General features: G+C 52.2%; 1 protein-coding gene across 8 annotated transcripts in view; it reads right to left on the bottom strand.

Annotated features, from left to right (window-relative positions):
• The window catches only part of PRDM16 (PR/SET domain 16), a 272710-nt gene extending 251073 nt beyond the window's left edge, over positions 1-21637 (bottom strand). For 3 of the 8 annotated variants that reach the window (XM_062614565.1, XM_062614556.1, XM_062614555.1), the window contains exon 1: positions 9295-9696. Coding sequence is in view for 5 of the 8 variants with exons in the window: in XM_062614556.1 (XP_062470540.1) it covers positions 9295-9331 (37 nt within the window). In the remaining 3 variants the exon portion in view is untranslated. Of the gene's footprint in view, positions 1-9294; positions 9698-21010; positions 21084-21485 lie in introns of those variants that run through there. The other 5 variants (XM_062614559.1, XM_062614560.1, XM_062614557.1 and 2 more) reach the window with 5 other exon arrangements.
• Between the last annotated feature and the right edge of the window lie 1727 nt (positions 21638-23364).

The following is a 23364-nucleotide window of genomic DNA, read 5'->3' on the forward strand; positions in this document are numbered from 1 at the left end:
TACATTGTGACCTTGAAGCACAGCCATTTAAAAATTAATTACATGATTGAGCCCAAAAGGTTCATTCAGTGGGAAATAAACCCCCCCTAAACGCTAGCCTGAACGGAGGAGAATGCCAGGCTGGGTGTAAACAGGAGCATTTTTCATCAGCATCTGAGATGGAAGAGAACATTTTCAGCCAAAACTGAAACTTGCAAAACAAGAAGAAAACTGCCTGATCCGGTAAACTCAGCAAACCCATCCCAGTGACCTCAGTGGGAACTGGAACTACCCAGGGATCACTGACAAGGCGCTTATCCAGGAATCAAAGGCAGGTAGGGATATCCCTCCCCTTTCACAGGTGAAGTAGCCGAGGGTAAAGCTGGTAAAGTGAGTTTATGAGCTTAGCAAAACCCCCTAATTCCTGTGTTTGCTGCATCTCAGCCCAGTCTCTGCCCAGGTGAAACAATGCTCCCAAGGCTTGGTGGGGTTCCTGTTGTGACCCCAGTTCCAGTGCTGTGCAGGGACACAGCTTTCCACATCCTGAGCAACTTCACATCCAACTTCCCTGATTCCTTACGGGCAGCACACCCAGTGCTCAAAGCACAACAGTGCTGGCCTGAGAATAAATACATGTGCTAGAGACAGCCCTTAAAGCTGGATGCATACGACCGGTGTAGAGCCGGCCAGAGCCTCATCCTGCACTTAACATTCAGGTAACGCTGCTCTGTGCGGAAGGTGCGGCAGCAGCGAGCAAAAAGCCTCTTTCTTCCTTCATGCTACGGCTTCCCCTTGCAACCCACGGGGCGCAGGAGCAGGGCTGGGCTCTCTGGAGCAAGGCAGGAGAACCCACGCAGTCACATCCCCTTCCCAGCCTTGCTATGTGCTTCACTGCACTACCTCCACCTCCCCCCGCCCCCTTGCTCCCTCAGCCTGATCAGGAAAACTGCATTGAGGTTCTTTAGCCCCCCTGAAGTGATTTTGTATCAAGTAGGAAATAAAGCTGTTTTTTTTCCCCGCAATACCAATAAAACAATAACTCGATATCACATCTACCAAAACACGGCTGCTGTAAAGTTAAAGATACGGAAAAGAAAATTAACTACTGTTTATGACAGCGGTGGCAGGGGGGGAAGGAAAAGAAAAAGAGCACAGAGCAGGCAGGGAAACAAGATGGCTCATGTCCAGAATGGCCCATCTTCCATATATGACCTCTTTGGAAAGGAAGTCCATGCCACTCCAGAAAATAGCAATCTGCCTAAAATATGCTGAGGTTATATCATTGATCATTCCATAAATGAAGGAAAAAAGCCCAACACAAACCTAAGCTACATTCCTCCATCGGATATTGATCTGCAGATGCTATAAGTGAATCCCCTTAACCCAGCCACATACCAATATTTGTACATGTTATGCACATACACACAGAACCTCTTGGCCATGTCCTCAGGTGATGAAAACGAGTTTCCTTGATGTTGATGCTGATTTACAGGAGCTGAGGATCTGGCCTCTCATTTTTAAAAACAAGTCCCAGGTTTTGCCCATTTAACCTCAGTTTTCACAGCACACACGTTGGGCACTGATTACACATGCCAATACCGCACACACTCACGTGTGAGACACACACACGTTAACCAGCCTGGGCCAGAACAGTGCTGGGGCTAAATCACAGCGTCTGGAAAACCACCCCAATGAAGCGCAGGACATGCCGCTGGGAGCCAGCTCAGCCACCAAGTTCTGCCCCCCCCCCAGCCTGGGCTGAAGCCCCCCTGAGCCCCGCATCGCCGGGGGCAGGATGCACTTGGGCCCTGCTACCACCTCCCGCAATCACAACGGGAATCTGTGCAGGAGCAAACCGGGAGAGGGCCGCACAGCCGCTCCTCGCTGAAGGAATACCCAGAACTACTTTAAGGTGTTGCACACCGGGGAGGATGGAAAGGAAGGACGGGGGGGGGGGGTGTGTGACAGCCAGAACAATGAATTTAGTAACATTCTGAGGCTGCACTGCTAGGAAAAGCTGCTCCTTGCACGTGCCTTACCCAGAGCCAGGCTTGCAAAGCAGCACAGGGAAATTCGGTTGAATACACACCCGGGAAGCATGTTCCTCTCAAACAGCCCGTCCCCAAACCCGGGAGCTTCAGACAGACAGGCGAGGAGTTTCCATAGGGGAAGCAACCCCTGGATCCTTCCATAAAGCATCCCCAGGATAACAAACGGCCAGCCCTCCTTGGTGGCGATAAGATATTTTAACTGAAAACATCAGTGCATGTTTAAAAAATGATTACAAATTATTTTAAGTGTATTTGCAGAGGGTTATAAAAACAGCTATAATATTTTTGTCTTGGATTCTAGAATTACCAGTGTGACAGCTAATGCAGTAATGATTTGTTTCAAATGCCAGTGTTTAAGCTGTATAAAGCTGATTTTATACATTTTTCCAGTAGGCCGCATTGTAGTTAATGAAATTAAACACACCAATCGCATTTGTCCCCAGGGGATGAGGAACTGAACACGCCACTGGTTTATTTTTTTATTAAAATAAATTGCAGCCAGCAAGATGGACTAATTGCATACAGAATTGAAAAAGAAACATTCCATTGATATAATTAAGCCAATTTTCATGGACAAAAATAGTTATAGTGGATATAAAATAAGCAGAGCATTCACTGCAGTTTGACTTCTCCTCACCCTCAATATTTTGTGCAGAACATTAACTATTAAACAAATACGGGTCTCAAATGGGCTGACAGCGTTATCTAGTAATGATGGCTAAATTGACCCCAATAACTGACGCCAGGACATTGTGTGTGTCTCAGCCTTGGCAAGGCGGTTCACGAGCCAAAGAAAACAGAGCAGCCAAAAACCTACCCCATCAAAACAGCACCTTAAAGCAGAACACCTGAAAGATGTAAAAGCATCAAGACAGAAATAAATCGCTGCCCAGTCTGTTTGAGCCTGACACCGCGCTCGCACAGTCGCTTCTTTCTGGAGGTCCAGCAGCCCCCAGTGCTGTCCATCCTGCTACCACAAGCGGGTGGTTAAGGGAAGGTGAAGTCCTTCCACGCCAGCTCAACACAGCCAAACATTTCCCGTGATGGCAGCATTATTCTGTGGCCTACTGGAAATAATTTGGCTGTCTCAGTCCATTTTCACCTGGAAAATGTCTCCCCAAAGCACAAAAGTGGGTTCAGTGGTACAGCAAAAAACGCCTTATTAACTTTGTGTCGTAAATCTGGGCAAAGCACATCACTGGGGTGAAAGCTCATCCACCCTCTGAATGGAAACTTTCATTTCTCCCACTGTCCTACAACACACCAAGCGCTGCTGCACAGAGTGACAGTGAGTGGGAACCTCTGCACAGACACACTTTACCCCGTGGAAAAGGAGTTCGGATTCCAGCCCTACCAACCAATGCCAGCACACATGATCCTTACCGCAGGGAAATTTCATCCCAATTATAAAAAGAAGGAGAAAAAAAAGCTGCTCGCACAGGGTATGAGCACTCAGAAGCACCAAGAAGCTCCCTTATTCCACGGACAAAAGTCATATTTCATTTTTATTAGCGAGGACGATCAAATCATTCACTGAGTGAAGAGAAGGGGGAAAAAAACCCTCCCCAGGACAGGGACGCCCTGTTACAGATTCAGACGCTGCCTAACGCAGAACCTACTGCAATAAAAATGAAAACAAACAGCCCGTGAGGAGGTAGCGGTGAGGCATGAAAATCCATTAGGAAAATAAAAGAAGGAATAAGGTTGTAGATCTTTCCCACTACGACATCCCTGACCTGAAACTCCTGCAGAAAAATAAGGGGGGGGGGGGTATATTTAAGCCCAGAAACCAGCAGTAATTTTGGTGTGGAATGCTGCGGAGTAGTGACATATCAACAGGCTGTTAACCAGAGAGTGGAAACAAATGTGTTTGCAGGGATCCTTCTCATGTCTTCATCCCGCGCTGCAGACGGACACTGTGTGTTTATGTATTTATTGATATTATTTAGCCCTACAGGATTACAAATATCTATGGGGAAACAGGCACGAGAAAAGCATCGCTGAGCTGAGAGCTCGGTCCCTGCAGCCAGCACGCAGAACCACATGGGTTTATCATTTAAATCATCTCCAATGGGAAAAAAATAAACATATCCCGTAATAACCGGAGAGCCATTGAGATGTGGAAACAAAGCATGAGCTCGCCCCGGCCCACAGCGAGCACACGCAGCCGTGCTCGCCCGCAGCGCTGCAAAGGCCTGGCTTGGAAGCGCAGGGTTTCCTTGCACTGACCAATTTCGCACACCAAAAGTTTACTGCAACGGGGGGAGGAAGAAAGAAAGAAAGAACAAAGATAACCAACAGAGAACGCAGATTTGACAGCTCAAAAGGCAAAGGCAAGTCTGAAGCTGTGGGCTCCTTCCCTGATCCTGTCACAGGCAGCCTCCACGTCCCAGCTATGCCGGAGCAGTCACAACACATTCCTCACCGCCAAGGTGGCTCCTGAGTTTTGCCTCCTTAGTGTTTGCAAACTTCTCCAGGCCTTTGTCTTTGAAGCACTGAATTAAATAGTACAGAGCTCTGCTGAAATATCGAAGCTATAATAATCATAGCATAATAACAATAATAATACTTTTCACTCAGTAGGGCCTTTCCCTACGAGGATCTCAGAGTGCTTTACAAACAGCAATGAACGCAGCCATGCCGCAGAGGCTACAGCCCTCTCCAGAACATCCCCTTGTCCTTCCCCTCCGGTGCGTGTGCTCACAACTGGGATGAGTGTGCAGGCACGGTGTGGCTGGTGCAGGCAGATGTAAACCCAGAGCAGGCAGGAGCAGTCCTGCAGCACTGGCAGTGGAACGGCTACCTCCGACTCAGGGGCTGGGTATTATTACAGTGACCAACAGCGATGCATTACACTACTCCTGTGCTGTGAAATCCAAGCTCTGCATTTTGCCTGGAAGCAAGTGAAGATTGTGTGTGTTTTGGGTGCATTTGGCTGTCTCCTGCTTGATAGCTCCAAGTCCTGCTCGTTTCCAAGTCATCTCATACCAATATCATACAACCAAACACAGGACAATGTCTGTGGGGGATCAGAAGAGCAATGCTTTGCTCGTTCTGACCTTAGCGTCTTCACCTGGCATTTCTAATAGCACCCTTTAGAAATATACTTGGTTTAATCCCCTCCCTTAGCTCATTAAAGACCTCATTTTCTATTGCTGAACTTGAACTCGTACTGCAGCTCCAATATAACGTCTAAAAATAAAGCAGCTTTAGCTGTTGCTACACAAAGTTTTTAGAACACAAGCCACAATTTCAGCACACAACGCACGGGTTTCTGATCACACGGTGCCTGTGATTTTGCCATGTGTTACAAGACCTTTGCATGCGCACTGTCGGTTCGACAAATGCATCCGCACAGAGATGTTTTGTATCAGTATGGGGGGGTTATAGGACACGGGAATTCAGTGACATTGGAGTAACAGATAAATCTTCAATGCACTTTATAAACTTGCATTTATAGATGCACATGCAAACGCCCCGTGATGTAAACACACGTGGATAAGCATCACCCGCACTCACGCCAGCTGCACAGACACCCACAAGCACTGCCTGCACTGCAGGCCAAAATTCAACCCCTCATTCCTGCATCTCCTCCAGCATTGGCACCTTAACCCTGTTGCTCTGCGGGCAGGTCCAGGGAGAACCCCACAACAAATAACCAGCCTGTTCATCCCATTTGCCAAGCTTTTTCCTGGGACACGGACAAGGAAGCACTTTGGAGTTGTTCTCTCTGTGCTTTCTCCAATAAATCAGGTGGGAAGGGTGGGGAATTTATTTAAGGTATTTGTAGGATTTAGCTATATATTTTTTAAGAGTAAACTCCTCTGAACTCCTCGGTAATTTCTGTTGAAGCGCTAATTACACATCCCCTTAATTAGCGGATTCCCCCCCCCCCCCCCATCCGCCCAGCATCTCTAATTGCCTAATTGAACAGATCCGGGGCAGGGCGGGGGATGGCGAAGGCGCTGCCGCGGCGGCAGAGGGGACCCACCGGCCTCCGCACCTGCACCGCACCGGGAGCCACCGGGGGGGGGGAATGAGGGGGAAGCGAGCACCGGGAGCCCCGCACCGGGAGCCGCCGCCGGGCCGGGCGGCAGCGCGGGTCCCTGCGCCCGGTAGCGGCTGCGGGGCCATTCGGGTGCGATCACGCTGCTGCTGCCGGCCCCAGGATCGCGGCAGAGACGGCGGCGGAGCTGGGGATGTAGAACCCCCCGAAAGCCCCAAATCGCGGCACGTTTTCGCCCTCGGCATGTTCCAACACCCAGCACCGGCGCAGCCGCCGCAGAAAGCTCCGGTCCCGGGCGCGCTCGTCTCCCGCTCCCTTCGCTCCGCTGCTTCGACAGCCTTAATTGAAACACAACCGTACCCGGCAATCCCGCGCTCCCCGCGGGTCCTAATCCGAGGAGCAGGTACCCGGGACCACGTCCCCGTCGCAGCAGCTCTGCCCGAGCCCTCACCCACGAAACTTTAACTTCCTAATAATGAGAAGCAAACAGGCTGGTAGAAATTCGGGGCGCCGTTTGCTCCAGCACGGACATTTAGCGTTGGAACTCCAACGCATCCGCGCGTGTTTTGCAGTTGTGTTCGTTACCTACAAACGCAAGTCGGAGATTTCGAAAGGAAACGAATTTGCTTTAAGCGGGAGCCCCAAACCCGCGCGTTCGCCGCCTTTCCCCCGGCTCACGGGTAGGACGGAGGCCGACGGCTTCTCCCCAGCCACCGGGGCTTCCTCCTCCCGCCATGGGACGAGGCCGCCGGCCCGGCCGACTCTTGGGGATCCCTGGCACCCCCGAGGACACCGGTGCAGTGGGAGGCCCGAGGGCTGGGGGGGTCCCGGTGCCCCCCTTGCACCTCGGCCGAGCCTCGGTCGCTGGGGGACTCCCACCCGGGGCTGAGCGAAACCAGCTCCCGCCACCGGTACCTGCCTCTTGCCCGGTGAAGACTACCGAGAATGCCCCTGCGAGCCGCAGCCCGGCGCACACACGCGTTCATCCCTTTCCAAGCCAGGTAACAGAGCCGAATTCCCGGGGGAGCCTCACATCTGCTTAAAATATTGCCCCATGAAACAGAATTCTGCAGCGGCCCGTGTTTTTAATGCAGCCCTCGACGGCCGGCCGGAGCACCCCTGGTGCGTGTACGGCCGCGGTCCTCGCTGCCCTGCCGGTGTGAACACACCGCCATCCGTACCCTCTTGTCCGAGTTCAATCTGCTCTGCAAATACATACTCCTGGGATATTGAAACCTTAGCTTTGGACTACTGTTTTGAACTGTGATCCCGAAAAAAATCCTCAGCTGAAACCCCATAAACCGTTGGGCCTTGTATTGTGTTAAACACCTGATTTTAATCAGGGCTCAGCATTCCCAACCCGCCTTCCCGCAGCACCGCGCACCCGGCGGCCGCTGCTCCCGCTCGGCAGCTCTTGGGACAGGGGCTCCCACCGCTCCCTCCCAAGCGCCTCGGCTGCCCCGGCACTGGAGAGCTGTTGGTCCCTAAGCTGCGGGAGCTTTATACGGGGAAAGCTCGTGGGAAGAGGCCAGGCGGCGCACACCGGCAAAGCCCCCGTGCCTTTTGCGGAGCGAAAAGAAAGAGAACGAGGGGAAAAAAATGGGGGGGAAATAAAGGGTAAAAAAAAATTAAAAGGAGAAAAAGAAAACTGTTCTGCTCTATTCAACCTCGCCTGCCCAGCCAGGGGAGCGCTGAAAATTGTTTTGCTCTTTAAGAACCTAAAACTGTAAGTGATGACTTAAAAAAAAAAATAAATAAAGTTACTTGAAGGGGGCCATTTGAAACGTGTTTACTTAAAAAATAATAAAGAAAAATAAAGAAAAAAACCGGCATTAACTGGAAGAAAACCTCCGGAACCGCGCCGCAGCGCTATGCTGACCGCAGGACACCCCGGCCCCGAGCACCCGTTCCGCCGGCGGTGCCCGGTGTCACTGGGGCCGGGCCGAGCCGCACGAAGGGAAAGTGAGCCTCGGGGAGAGGGGGATAAAACGGGTTTTTAAAGCGAGCAAAGCCGCGGAGCAGCAGCGGGCTCCGACACCGCGCTTCGATTTCACCCCCAAACGGTGTTTCTGACGACAGGGCACCCCCAAGGCCGGGACCGGCGGGGTGACAGCGGGGACCCCCCTATACCCACACCGACCGGGGAGTCCCGGAGAACGCACCCGAGGGTTAATCGGAGCGGGGCCGCGGCTCCGCCGAGCTCAGGCTGCGCTGGAACTTGTGCAGCCTCTGGGTTGTTTCGTACAGAGCCAGAGCGAAACAGAAACTAAATAATAATGGTACTAATAACAACGATAAATAGAGCGCGGGCGGGCTGCGCCGGCACCGGGGCCCCGCGCTGCCCCGGCACAACGTGAGCCGGTCCAGCCGGGGCAAACCCGCCGCGCTGTGCCCTTGCCCGAGCCGCGCTCTGCTCCGCCGAAACCCCGCTGTAGGAAGCGTTGGGAAGGGAGCAGGGAACCGGGCGCGCGGGAAGCGCCGCGCCAGGCTCCGGAGCTGCGACCCCCACCACCCCACCCCCCCCCACCCGGCGCAAGTGCGATTTTAAGAAATTAAAAATTAAAGACACTCCCCCCGACCCCCTCCCCCGAGCCCCCAGCCGGGACACCCGAGCCGCGCCAGCATCGTCCTCCCTCCGGACCCGCGATTCCAAAGCCCCTCGCTGAGAGCGGATCCATTTTTTTTTCCTCCCCTACAAATTCTCTTCCTTCCCTCTCCCGGATAATTGTTCCCGAGTCCAGAAGGGTTCCTCTGCCCCCCCCCCCCCCCCCCCAACACACCCCCCTCCGGGCTGCCTCCCTCCCCCCCCCCCCCCAGCCCTGCTCCTCTCCGGCTCTCTCGCAGGCAGATGCCAAACGCAGAGCTCGAGCGCCCACTATTCCAGGCGCCAGGAACAGGATTTCACAAGAGCTGGAGCGAGGCGAGCCCGGAGAGGAAAAAAAAAAAAAAAAAAAAAAGGAAAAGTTGCTCTCCCCGCTCGCCAACTCCACGGAACTTTCGCTTCGCTTCCCCCCTGCCCCGGCTCGCCGCTCGCCCGCTGAAGCGCGCCCGGGCGCGGAGAAGCGCGGAGGAACGCGGGACCGGCCGCTCTCTGCGCACCGGGGCGGGCAGCGAGGCTTGGCCGCGGCCGCGGAAGGAAGGGAGGGCAGGAGGGAGGGAGGGAGGGAGGAAGAGGGGCTGCAGCCCCGCGTAGCCCCCGGCCCAGCTCCGCGCCCGGCGGCGCGGGGGGACGCGGAAGAAGGGAGAGAAAGGACCTACTTTTGGGCAGTTTTCTCGCCCTCGCTTTGGATCTCATCGTGTCGGCTGGCGGATTCCTCTCCTCCTCCCCGAGCCCAGAAGCAGCTACACACTATCTTCATCTCCCAAGCATTGTCAGTTTGGACACCTTCGCACATGCGCACAGAGCATTCAATCTGACACCCTCACCACGGCCAAAAAAACTTTCCAATGTATTCATCATCATCGGGGTGGTTTGCGGTTGTTGGCGTTTTTTTCTTTCCCTGTCCTATCCTCTTCCTCACACCACTTATCTCTCCCCCCTCCTCTCTCCCAGCACCATCCCAGCCTTCCCCTGATCTGCCCCTTTAAGAAAAATCAGCCCTCTCCGCTCCTAACCCTCCGCACACTGACCTTACACACTGGACAATATTTAAGGATCAAGGTGCCATCCCATAAAGAGGTGATTATCGTTATATTATTATTACTATTACTACTAAATCGCAATGCTGTAGACTTTGTTAATGGCTGTCATCTCGTAACCGTACCTATGTTACATGCTTTTATATTTTAACCTGACAAATATTTCTTTACAGTAACTTCTCGTCCGTGTCTGTCTTTATTTTCTCCCTTGTCACCCCGGTTTCCCTCGGCCCCCCCTCGGCTCAGGCGGGTGTGAAACTTCCCCAACAACCGAATTTACGCTTTGTGCTTTGCCGTCATTTCTCGCGTCTCTACCGGACCTCCCCGCTCCGCACGGGCGGGCGAGAGCCGCGCTCCTTCTCCGCGGCCACTTTATGTGTCTACGAACCCTCCGCGGACCTACCCCCACCCCCGGCCGCGCTCCACGGAGCCCGAGCCGGGCTCCCCCCTCCGGGTCGGGATGCGCTGAGCTTCCGCGGGTGCCGCGCCGCTTTCTTCTGCGTTTCAGGTGGGAAGCAGCGGACCCGGGCAGCGCTCCCGAGGAAGCCGGGAGCCGCCCGGACACCCAGGAGAGGGGCGAGGGAGGGAAAAGCTCCCGGAGAACCCTGCGGGACGCGGCCGCCGCCCGGGAGCGGAGGCAGAGCGCGGCCGGGCTGAGCCGCTTTGAAGGAGGGAGCGAAGTGTAAATAGCCCGATGATTGATGTGCTGTCTTTGACTGCGGAGAAAAGCACTATTTTAATTCAAGTGGCCAGGTCAGATGGTCACGGAAAAAGGTTGAAAGGTAGGATTTAATGAGATTAATATGGAGAGAGCGAGAGAGAAAGAGCGCGCCTTCATAAGCCTCCACTGAAATAACCGGCAGCTCCGCTCTGAGCTCGGGGTGCTGCTGACCGGCACCTGGGCTGGGCGAGCAGCACAACCGGAGCCCTCTCTGGTGGAGGGCATTGCAAAGAAAAACCAAAAACCAAAGCAAAACTTGTGTGGGTGCGCCAGGGCGCTGCTGGAAGCCATTCTGCCAGCTGCACTCCTGCCCTGCAGGTGGAACCGGGGAGGGGGGAATATTCCTGCTAATTACCGGTTTTCCCCTCCTCAATAAACTCTTTAATTGCGAATGGGAGCAGGGCCCTTTCAGACGCTACCTGGGAGCCAGCGCGCAGGGGAAGGGTGGTGGAGCAGGAGTCCAAATAAAATAAATACGGCTGAAGGGAACTTTAGCCACGTGTCGCCTAAAATGTTGACACGGTGCCCGTGAATTCCTTCCTCGAGGACGCCGTTTCACGGCGTGGCGGGCACCCCGAGGTCGGAAAAACAAGCTCTTGTGAGCTTCCCCGCTGAAACAGGAGCCCTAATGTTCCCGATGCACTGAAATACTTCTGCCAACGACCTTGGGCGCTCGCTGTCTCCCGCATCCCTCCTCACAGGACAGAATCATTTCGGTTCGAAAATGTATTCCCCCCCGGGTTACTTCTCCCTATTATTCCAGCGGGGTTTAGCCCACAGCGCTGGCTGAAAATGGGAGCAGAGCGAAGCCGGGAGACCGGCGCTGCCCCGGGAGGACGGATAATAAAATAGAGGGCACTGAGGGCCCGAGCAGCCGGTGCGCCCCCCCAGCCTAAACCCGGCTTTTGTTTTCTTGCCACCCTATAGCATCCAGTTCCCCCCCAGGCAACGGTTCCGACGGTAAATAAGCACGCACGGGGGGACCCGCTCGCAGATATTCCGGAGATGCAAAACGCTTTCGGGGAGCACCAGAGGGTCCCCCCCTGCTTTAACTGACGCTTCTCAAACGAAGCCGCAGAGAAGCGAACGAAAAGCCGCCGTTGCGCCGGCAGCAACGCGGCCGAGCCGAGGCCCGGGCTCCCAGCGGTCTCCTCCCGAGTGTTTCACACTCGCTGCAGGGCCGGAGCGGAGCTGCCGCCACCGGGCACAGCAGCTCCCTTCGGCCGGGCCGGGAGCAGCGTTCGGAAGGAAAAGGGGAAAAAGAAAAAGGGGGGGAAAAAGACAAAAGGAAAATGAACGAATTTTTAACGGAAGGGGTCGGGGGGTGCCGGCGATTGACCGTGAGAGGACCCCTTGCCTCCCCCGACACCAGCAGGGCCCCTGCGGCACCGGGCACAGTGCGGGTCAGCAGCCCGGGAGCGGGCCCCGCTGCACCGGCTCGCTTCGAGCCCGGAATGCGGCGAGGACAGGAGGTGGGCAGGCCCTAGAGAGCGATGCCCGGCTGCGCTTCAGGAAGGAGCCGGGCCCCGGAGCGAGGTGTGCGGCCCGGGGGCAGGGAGAGACCCGCACCTGCCCGAGTGCGGGTCGGCTCCACGCAGGGTGGCAAGTTAATCGGTGCAAAGGAGGGAAGGAAGGCGAGGGGCCGGGAAGCTTCGCGGCTCGGCCAAGGACCTGGCCCAAGGAGCCACTCGGGTGCTCGGGCACTTGGCGTGGATCGGTCCCCAGGGCGAAGCTGGAGACTGCGGAAGGGGAAAACGGCTCCACCGGAGGCAGCCGCCTCTCAACCGAGCCCCAGTCACGGTGCCCTGCGGAGCAGCGAGCAGCCGGTCCCCGGGCCGTGCGGAACACGCGTGGCGGGGAGAGGGACCCGGGTACCAAGAAGGCGCCTGTTCGGGGTTGATATCACCGGCCCTTGCGCCTGTTTGCACCTCCGGCTCTGCTTCCTTGCCCAGCTAATATACATTTCAACACACGAAGGCTGCAGCGTGCCACACGCGATCCGGGGGGGGGGGTGTCAGGGCAGCTCCTTAAGGGGAGCGGCTGTAATTTACGGGTGGGTTCCCTGGCATTTTCCCTGCAAAGCCCCATGTTCCCGGGTACTTTATGAAGCAGCTTTAGAAAACACGCTCCAGGTGAAGCCCGGAGTGCGAGCCTCCCGCAGCGGTTTCTTTGGAAGCCGCTGGGATGGGGCTGGTTCCCCCCACCCCGCGCTCGCAGGAGGTGGGGGTTTGGGGGCTGGCACCCACCCCTTCAGCAGCTGGGGGTGGGAAGGGAAAAGGTGCTTTGGGAGCTGTTAGGCACAAGTACTTCTAAGCGGTAAAGAAGATTAAAATGGTTGAGGTAGTCAAAGTCCGGCTTGTCCGGGAGCTGCCGCACACGCAGAGGAACCCCCTTCCCTTCCCAAGGATTTTCGCATCAATTACTCATTGTTTCTGCGCAACATTACGGGGAGATTAGACCAGGAATTAATATTTTAAAGTACGCAAGATGCCGGTGGCAGAGGATGGGGCTGCTCCCCGTTAGGGTCAGCGAGCCCCGGACAGATTAGGCGGTAAGAATGTCACACGCTGCCCTAGGGATTTTTCCTTTCTAATCTGCCATTAATAAGCGGAGGAAGCACACACACAGCCGCCACGTTGTAATTAGGCTCTGCCTTAAATCCACGCAATCAAAGAGCAGCTCGCCTTTCATCCCCGCCGGTGCCAAGGAATTTCAACACCTTTCGGACGCGGTTTAAAGCCCCGGTTCCCTGCGTGGTGCCGGCGCAAGGGGGCAGTTAAGGACAACCGGGAAGCCGGGGCCGCCGCTCCGGGGGGCAGCGGGGCCGGGGCCGTTGAGGACCCGGGACAAAGTTTGTTCGCTCTCCCGGCAGCGCCTCCGCTGCCTCCACCAGCGGCCGGGGCGAGGGGAAACAGATAACGAACACAAGGAGAGCGTGCAGGGCTGGCTGCAGCCTCCCCACGGGAGCCCCGGGACGCGGGTGGCGAGGCCCCGGCCCCACGGGGCTATCGGGAGCCCGCAGTGGGACTCCCTGAGGCAGCGGATAGGGGCCAGGGCTCGGCCGCTCCCGGTAAACCGGGACTCGGGCTGGCCCCGAGCGGCTTCCCGAAGAGACCGATTTGCCTCCTTATTGGTTTAAAACCATTCTTAAACCCCGACAACCTTTGAGAAGCCGCAGAATGAACACAACAGCGAAGCACAGAAACAGCCGCATTTTGTACGAAAGGGAATTAAGTCACTTCTACGGTGCCCTTAGCAATTAAATCAACGGGGGAGAAAGGTCAATATCACCGCAAAGCCTCTGCATGCACCTTCCTGTCCTAAGCTCACTGCCCCAACAGCCAAAGCTGCACCGAAATCGGTCTTTGCACCAAAATGAGTTTATCAGACTAGTTTTTCTCTCCCTTATTTCTCGAGGAACACACTGGCTCCTCTGGCCATGGACAAATACCGTGTAAATCGCCATTTAGCATTTTTCAAAACCCATGTTCAGCGCTAAGAATTCCTCTGAATTCGTTACACTCCGCCTTGCTGGTCCAGCCCCGGGTCCAAATTCAAGTCCCAAAATAAGAAGCCGTAAAAAAAGGAAAAAGGAAAAGCAACATTTACATTTGAATATCTAACTTGAACATTATTATAATTACAATCGTAAAAGATCGGGCAGTGTTGGCTTTAAAACGCCAGCCCGTGAACAGGCACTAACACAGCAGCTCTGCTCCCGATGGGCTCCTGGAATGAAGGGAAATTAAGGCGTTACAGCCATTTTTCGAGACGTTTGATCAAAATATTTCTGCCCGGAGAACGTTTGCCAAACGAAAGCGAGATGGAACTGACGGGCGCTGCGGTTCGGCGCTGGGGAGAGCCCAAGCCCCGGGACCAGGGCAGAAGATTCTCCCTCCCGGGGCTCCCGCACCGGTCCCTCCTGCGGGAGGTGGCGAGGAGAACCGGGTACGGGGCGAGTCATTTCCAGTCACACATTTTCCAGCCGAAACGCGCTATATTCTGGAGGCATCAGAACGCCCCACACCGCCTCGCTTCCCGAAATTAATGACCTCCCCGCTCCGACGGAACTCAGACACATTCGCTGTCTGGAGCGAACTCCGTTGCCAGCACCGGGCACCCGCGACCCTAAAGGGGGGTCTTTAATGAACTCCTTGATGTTGGGGAGGCGAAGCCTGTCCGAATTGCACTTCCATCCTGCACTGAGCAAGGAGCCGCCGGCTCCGGAGGGCCTCGACGGGAGCCCCGGGGGGTCAGTCCCTGATGCCGCCCCGACCCCCGGCAGCACCCGCTGGGGGGTATCGAAGGGACCCCACTTCCCCCCCGCTCTTCTTCACACGGGGCGGCAGCCCGCGCAGGTGACGCGGCCCCCGCCGCTAACGACGGCTGGAGCGGGGCTGCTGTATAATTATTAGCTATTAATTGAGTTCAAGACCTTTTACGGCTCTGGGAAATGAGGAGTCCGACCACTAATCCCGAGGAGGGTCTGCGCGCAGCCAAGAGCTACGAACACAGCACCAAGGGCTGCGGGGCCCGGCCGAGGCTGCGGCCCCCGGGGGCGGGGAAAGCCTCGTCGAAAACAAAATTCATTAGGTGAAAATGATAGAAACTTTAAACCAAGGGGTTATTTATGAGCCCCCCCCCCCCCGGGAGCGGGGCACAAGGTGCAACAGGGACGGAGCAGGATGAGGACCCCCCCAAGGGCTCCTGCACCTTCCCCGGACCTGCGGCGAGCAGGGGGGGTCCCCACCGATCCCCTTCCCTACAGCCTTATCTTTAGACGCTTCCACCTTCCAATTAAACTGCCCCCAAATTGCCAAAAAGGCTGATTTGCATGCAAGGGGCTCTGCTCAAAGATGCTAACTGATTGTCTCCTCTCAGAACTTGACATTTCTCTCTTCAGTTCCCACTTGAAAGAAGTTTTAGAACAGTATTCAAAGACTGTCCAAACGAACAAAACCTTCCCCTTTGCTAGGGAGAGAAATCCGGTGTATTCAATAAGAGGGCATATTCTCAGAAGTTTGCAGATTTGGGTTTAAAGGCTGTATTGTTCGCGCCCTTTTCCCCAAACTCACGGTTTTTGTCAGGGAACGGCTCACATGCCTGCAAAGGATTATTAAAATAAAACATCATAGAGCTGGTTCCCCCCCCCTTCTTTTTTACTGTTTAGAATTACTTTTTGGAAGAGCTTCCCAAGCATCCCCCCACCCCCAAGTCATAATTAAGAACATTTTACTTCTCCCTAGCAAACAGCATAAATAAAGAATCAAACCCTTTTCCAAACGCTCCTTTAAGCGCCAACTTCGGGAACATTTATCTGTTACAAATACACCTGAAGACACACTCAGTGAGAATTCATCTACAGCCGGATGAATTAAAGCAGCAACACTTTAACACAGGGCATGGCTGGAGGCATCTCTGCCAGCATTAAACAAACACAGACTACGACTCTTGCTGGGGTTTTCAAGCTGTTTCAAAGCAGCAGCATCTCTGCCTTCAATGCCTCCCCCCCCCGGCATTTTCCTTTCCAAGATGAAAAGAAGATGATCCAATGAGCTGAGGATGTAAAACTCCTTTGGGAACACGATAAACTGCAAGAAGCCAGTGGCAACTCGGTTACGATTGCCTCCTTTTATAAAGGTGCATAATGGGAGCAAACAGGGACCCGACGGGACAGGAACATGTCTTCTTAATACAAAGCAGCTTTAAAACAAAAACACCCTTAAAAAGCAAGGCTCGGGGGGGGGGGGGGGGGCAGACCCGTGGTTGGGAGGTCTGGGGGTCCCCCAGTCTGCCCCAGATGTGCCCCCACCACAAGCAGCTTCTCCTGCCCAAGCTTTTGCCCACTAAGCACCAGCACAAACCACCCGTGGAATCACACACACAGCTAGAGCACAAAGAGCCTGTGCCAGGGTTTGGGGATCATAACCAGACATGGGGAAGCACCTAACAGCACCCACCAAGGCACTGGTGTCACCTGCACAGATCCCACACCAGGGAACGCCACCAGCACCAGCCCAGAATTATTTAAGTCATCAGGAACCAAGAGTTGACATTGATTTACAAATTAATGAGGACTTACTGCAGACAGTAACTGTAAGAACATGTGTTAAAACACAACAGAAAGAATTCCATCCACTTCCATAAGAGGTGGATGGTATCCAGGAAGAATGAGTCAACCTCATTCCTCGAGTAAAACTCACTGAGCTGACAAGAGCTGCAGCAGGCATGAATTCGGATCATCCTGTTCCCCCCATTGCATTTATTGCTGCCCAGGTAATTCTCTCTTCAGTGTTAAGGGTTAGAGATGGGTGGGAGGTTTTGAAAATGCTTTTCACCACTGGGAAACACCGATTTGACCAATATTGCCCCCCCAACATCCCATCAGTTACAAGCACTCATTCATCCTGAGTCACACAAGATTGTGCTTAGTGGTGAGGGCACAGGGAAGAAGTAGAAAGCTTTTGACATATAAGAGATGCCCCTGCTCATCCTGCTGCTAATTCTTGTTTCTCCTTCACATAGATTTCTAGTGTTAAACTTCACAAGGTTTTAGTTTCATTTCCAAGGAGGAAGTGAAAACTCTTGAAGCCACTGACATGTTTCTTAACCAGCTCTTCTCACACTACAAAGGGACACTACTCACTTCAGAGGAGAAAGCAGCATGTTTAAGTGACTGACAGTAGATCTTTTTCCTATCACACATTCACACAACAGCAGTGGTTTATTTTACAGGTGGAAGAACAAACTACTTAGATTTGGGTTGCAGTATCAGGATACAGCAAAGGGAGTAATGGAAAGATGAGCACCAACACAGCCAGAGCTGTGGTCTTTACACTCAGAGACCCGAAGTGTCAGATGGACCCTCCCACACTTTTATTAAGGCACAAAGAGCACATCCAACATCTAGGAGCAAGATCATTAGGCTTTTCAACTTCACTAGGAGGTTTTTAGCTCACAAACTGGCTACAGGAGAGCTTATGGCAACCCCATGGGAGCTTCAGTTTTGCCATAGCCAGTGATAAACTAATTGATAAGTAGCTAAAAAACAACCTCCATTTAAAAAAGGTGGTTAGAAAATGAAATGCAAATATATACAAATATCCAATGGTTTCTATGAATATAAGTGTCTGTCTACCTTACGACTGCTATTTTCCAGCTAGCTTTCCAACCAGTGCAGCCTCTGCACTTCTGTGTCTACAATTGTACCATTTATAAGGCAGGAGCCCACCTTGCCCGTGTGCTTGCTCCCACAGTGACTCATGTTCCATTGGGTTTATTCCTGTGAAGACTTGTGTTAATACAGAGCAAAGAGCAGAGCCTCCAGTGAGGGAATGCTATGTTTTGGAAAGCACCAAACAGACTCTTCCCAGTCAAAATATCAAAGTACTGATACCCATCCTGTGTAAGAGAAAGGCTTTTACAATTGGTACAGCATTAAAAAGAGGAACAATGGTACCTGGGTCAAACACAAGTCTTGCTGGGTAACAGTGTTTACTCCATACCTAAAAATAGTTTTCCTAGAGGAATACGCTTCCTAGCTTCCATAGGGAGTTTCTTCCCTACCTTCACAATGAAAAAACAGCATGGGGCAACTCCCCAAGCAAGCTGCCCCAGCTCCCCGCTCCCATACCAGCTCTGCAGTTCGGCATGTACCTCTCACTCCGTGGACACAGCCTATGTGATTTCAGCATTACCAAAATGATAAAGACATTCAGAAACCAACCATCTCCAGCACTGGCTGTAAGCATTAGTATTTAGTTACTCTCTCAAGTTGAAAAAACAACTGAGTTCCAAAGTCACCGATAAAAGAATTATAGGAGCAAAATGGTGTTACATTTACTTATACCATCTGTGCAATACCAGAGCTACACAGGATGCTTGGAAAGAGCTCCCAGTTTGGAGGACAAATCCTGTCCGAAGCTGCCAAGTTAACAGCAGCAGAGAGCCAGCGGAGCAGGCGAGGGCATTGCACCACCATGAGCCCAGCAGAACGCAGCCCTCCTGGCTCCCACTCCCATGGTCAGTCTGCACCATCTCAGGTTACGCAGGGAGGTCCCAGCAGAGCAGCTTTGCACCGCTGTACACTGCCCTTAGCCTAGGGAAAACCGGGGTATTGCTCAGCAACTGGCCACAACCTCACTACCGTGCCAACCGTTTCCCCACACCCCTCAAACCCTTCTTACAGTTTTACTCCAGATTCTTTCAGTGCCCTGAAACATGTATCACAAGTTGCTTGACTACCATTCAGCTCCAGTTTTGTTCCTTTGGTATAAATGAGATGCGGAAATAGTCCCATTTCTCTGAAGTATAAAGTTAAATAGAGTGAACCGAGAAGTTTAAAAATAATGGAGTGAGATCACCCATAGAGTGATTTTAAATGGCTCAAATAAGAGCAGCACTTGCATTTAGCAAGTGTTCCTCCTGAGGAATAGGAGGCTTTTTCAGTTTCAGCCACTTGGGTGCATTACAAGGAGACAGCACTCACATGGGGAAGGTATTTCCTATAAAGTTATGAGTAACAGCTTTTTAACTCCACTCTTAAGCAACCCAGGATGAGAATCAATTAAAGATCACAGAAGGATATGACACTGGAGGGAATTTGAGCCTTACTTTGTCACAAAGCTCAGCTAGATGAACCATCTTGGCAGTGAAAACACTTGATTCCTAAGTATATTGACCACCAAATCTGGGCTGGCACAATGAGGGTAAAGAATGACTGGAACAGTGAAACCCAGTGACAGTGCAAGAGAAGCAGCAGTGAGCAGTGTCCCTCAGCTTTATCTCAGAGTAATTAAGAGTTGCTGCTCATTGAGCCAAACACTCAGCTTTGCAAGAGCTCTGCCAGCAGCACAAGGCAGCATTTCTGCATTGTAATCACCTCTTTAATTTCTACAGCTGGACCTGTTTATCACATCCTCCCTTTCACCAGCAAACACTATCACTTTAAAGCCATTCCAAACTCTGCATCCAACCACAATAACCAATAGAAACCAAGATTTATGTTCCCAGTGTTGTCATCCACCTGGGCACTGCTGGCTTCCCAAGCAAGCCAGAGCTCAGTATTCCCCCCCCCCCCCCCCCCCCCCCATTAAACACATGAACTAACACCAAGATTCTTTATTTTCCCCTCACCCAGGTTGCTGGGAAGTTGTATTTTTGACCATTTCACCATTTCTCACCATTCATACAAGCACATATTGTGCAATGACATTCTGGATGCTTCTGCATTAATAACACCCCACATTTATCATACCTGTGGTACAGGTCTGGAACATCAGACACCTTTAGGCATATAAATTGTCACAAACACAGAGATGTAAGACATGATCTATTAAAACAACCAAACCCAAGAATACATCATCCAAGAGCAGACTCCAACTCACAACTCAACAAGGAAACCCAACAGTTTTGTCACTTTAGGGGCTGCATTTTAGAAATAAAGAGAATGGCAATAAAAGAATTTTATTCTGGAAGGATGAGAAAAATGTTAAACACGTTTTTATAGGAGAAGTGGAGATACGGAGCGAGCTCCAAAGCTCAACGTCTCTCATGCCCCGGTCTATAAATAAAACTAGGTGAACTTCACTCTTGTACTAAATTTAAAGGAAAGTCTTTTCCACAGAGGGCTTTCTTTAAAGCAAACCATGCCCCAGAAGGACTTTAACGTGGGGTTTCCAACAAGCAGCATGAATGAATTAAACAATAAATGCAGGAAGAAAGCAGCTGCATTTCTCTGTAGCAGCAGCAGATGAACGTGCAGCTCAACTATGGGTGTGTTCTGAGGGAGAAGGACAATTCCCAATAGTTCTCACCCAGAGTTTAACCACGGTTTTCCTTCACCCTGTGCTCCAGGAGCTTGGCTCAGGTGCCATTCACCCTCTGGCACCACGAGGTCAGCTCCAGGGAGCACCAAGCAGAACCCCCAGATTCTGTGGCACAGACAATACCAAATCATTCATCTCTCTCCTGCATGCTACCCACAAGCTACACAGAGGAAAGGGGAGGGAACAGGTCCTTGATAGACTCGGGTGAGGTCTATCATCACAATCTAACTGCTTGTCTTTATTCAGCTTCTTCCATTTGGAGATAAACCTCAAGGTCTCAAGGAGCTTTTCCCAGTTTGGAAATCCCCGAGGACTCTCTCTTCCCCTCACAAAAACCCTACAACATCCTCTCAGGAGCCACAAGTTTCAGAACACCCCATTTGGAGGCACATCTCCATCAGCTCATCTCAACACACACAGAACACTGCAACCAAAGCGAGCTCGGGAGGTGCACTGCCACCACCCCCTGCACTTCTCCACACCCGCAGTGCTCCCTTGCTGGCCTAGCAACAGCCACTACTGATTTTCCTTTGATGTTTCAAACAGATACTGTCACCTAACTGCCAACCAAAGCACTTACTCGGAATTGCTGAACAAGCACCATGTTCCACCCCAGAAACAACAGCATGTCAATCAGAGCAGAGGACAGAGGCCCTCACAGTAATTCAGCTTTCCCAAATCACTTTCTTAGCTTTTAAGTTCCATTCACTTCCACTTTTCACCTAATTTCAGGCTTAAAGCTTCCTATTCTTTAGGTTTTCTAGAAAAGAAGCAGGTTTTCTCCTACCTATGAGCTCTGCATCTGCTGCTTTCTTATCCCTCTGCAGCGAACAGATTTCTCTTGACACACAGGATCAAATCTGTAAGAAATGTGGCACTTCTAAGCTGAAGCAAACAGTTTATTTCCTCATACCAGAGTAGCTTCCCCCCATCCCACTGCAGCCTAGGCTCTGGGTAGCAGGGTAGAGACTCTCAAACTCATGAGGCAGCAGAGCTTTCTTTTTGCACTCTAAGCAAGCTACTAGCATTGCAAAGATAACCTGCTAGAACCACAGGTCAGCCAGCCCTTTGCTGATGCACATCACCCACAACACATACACAATGCAGAGACAGAAAATGAGAGCATAAAATCTGAGTATAAAAAAGTACAAAATAAGAGTATAAACCAGCATTTTGCTACTACAGCTCTAATTCTCTTTCCTACAGCTGCGAACCAACCTTCAATTCACTACCTCAAAAGAGCTGAAGAACGTAAGACTGACCTTAAAGAAGGTGAGGAACCTCCTGGCTCCTGAGCCAGCAGAGAAGACTCCACATGCGGCAAACCTTCCTCTGAGCAGAGCCTGAACCTTCTGGAAGGAGCACAGAGGTGCCTACACAGCATCAGTGATTTGACCAATTAAGGCGAGTGCCACCAGCAGGATTCAATTTAGCTCATCAGGGCTGGGGCAGGGCACCCAGGTGGTGGTGGGCAGCACTGAGTGTGGTACAACACAGCTGCTCCTCTCTGCTTCCTTGTGAGCTGCGCAGCAAATACAAGGGATCACACCTTTGCAATACAGGGAATTCCTTCACAGATGTGCCCGTGCTCAAGGGGCAGGAGATGAAATCGTTGCCGTGGATGTTTTCCAAGGATACTGACTAACCGGGTAGATTCCTATTGTGTGTTCCAGGAATATGCAGTGAAACAGCTCAGCTCACCGAATCTGAAGACAGAAAATGAATTAATATCAGGTGGTCCATTAATAACTCCCAGTGATGTGTAAAGTTTGTCTTGTATCATATACAAGTTACACCTACAAAGCCCTCCCCATATGCTTACAGTTCTTTGGAAGATGCAACTATGGCAGCACTGGTGAACACAGATCTTGTCTCACAGGTGAATTAGCTGTTAAGCATCCCAAAGGGTCTACATTTAATACTCGTTACATTTCCACTGCTTAACTCTTCTGTTTGCAGTAACTGCATGTTTCATAAAGACTGAACTTCCTCATGCATTCTGTGGAAACACATCAAACATAACTCATGTCAGTCGACCTGCTGACATTTCTATTTCCAGAAGAGAGCAGGAACAGTGAAAGAAACCCCAACCCAAGTCTTTCCCAGCAAACTCTGATGTATAGGATGTGACATAAGGGTGCAAAAACTTTTGGCAAACCCAGGGACTTGAAATTGCTCTGCTCTGTTTTGCTGTGGCAGGAGTTTCAATGCAGTGCACTTTGCCTAGAATTGACACAAAAGAACAGTCACCTTGAGTGTGTTACAGGGAAGAACAAAACAATTTCCCAGACAAAAATTCACTGAGTTCAGCACACTGCTTATAGGTTACAGTGAACAGAAGCGTTTGATGTACTTGATGCTTTCTGGCTACCAGGGAACCTTTGAAAGGGCCCCACACAGGAGGGAGGTGGCAGTGATGAGGTGGCAGGTACATGCTACAGAGAGGTGAAAGGGGACAGAACTTTATTTCCCTTTTTACAACACAATTTGCTGGGCTCTGTGTATTTCCCTGGGCCCCGTGGGAGCAGACAGCAGCAGAGCAGGACACAAGCACGGCGGTCTGTCCGTGGATCTGTAGGGTGATGGGCTCAGGTCCCAGCACTCACCCGCACAGACGGTGCTTCCAAAGGGCTTGCTCCTTACACAGGGTCCCACTGTGGAGGCTGTGGAAGGGGCTGCTGTGAAGGTGATGCCCTCTTGCAGCCCCCTTAAATAGAGCAGTGTCTCTTGGGGGGCTGCTCCCCCTGTCAGGCACCCTTCAGGCTGGGGCAGACAGTGCCTCTCCATCAGAACAAATGACTTTCTGGAAGGTCACAGGACCTGCAATGTAACTTTATCTGCTTTATTCCCCATGCACTGATGCAAAGAGGAGAAGCCTGCTCGTGGCAGGGGGCTGGAACTGGATGGTATCTAGGGTCCTTTCCAACCCAAACCAGTCTGGGATTCTTTAATTCTATGGTTTGCATTGAAAGCATCTCACCTGCGCACCCTCATCTCCACACTGTCCCCAGCAGAACTGCCTCAGAAGCCACTTGCCACATGTCCCAGTGCTTGGGGCTCATCACCTTCCTCAGAAGTGCAGCTTTTGACACAATGCCTGTTGTCTCTGCGGGCAGGAGTGCATTGCAAAACCCTGTCTGT

Source organism: Pezoporus occidentalis, unplaced genomic scaffold (genome assembly GCF_034315485.1).
Source record: "Pezoporus occidentalis ecotype Australia unplaced genomic scaffold, CSIRO_AGI_Poc_V1 ctg176, whole genome shotgun sequence".
Taxonomy (NCBI): domain Eukaryota; kingdom Metazoa; phylum Chordata; class Aves; order Psittaciformes; family Psittacidae; genus Pezoporus; species Pezoporus occidentalis.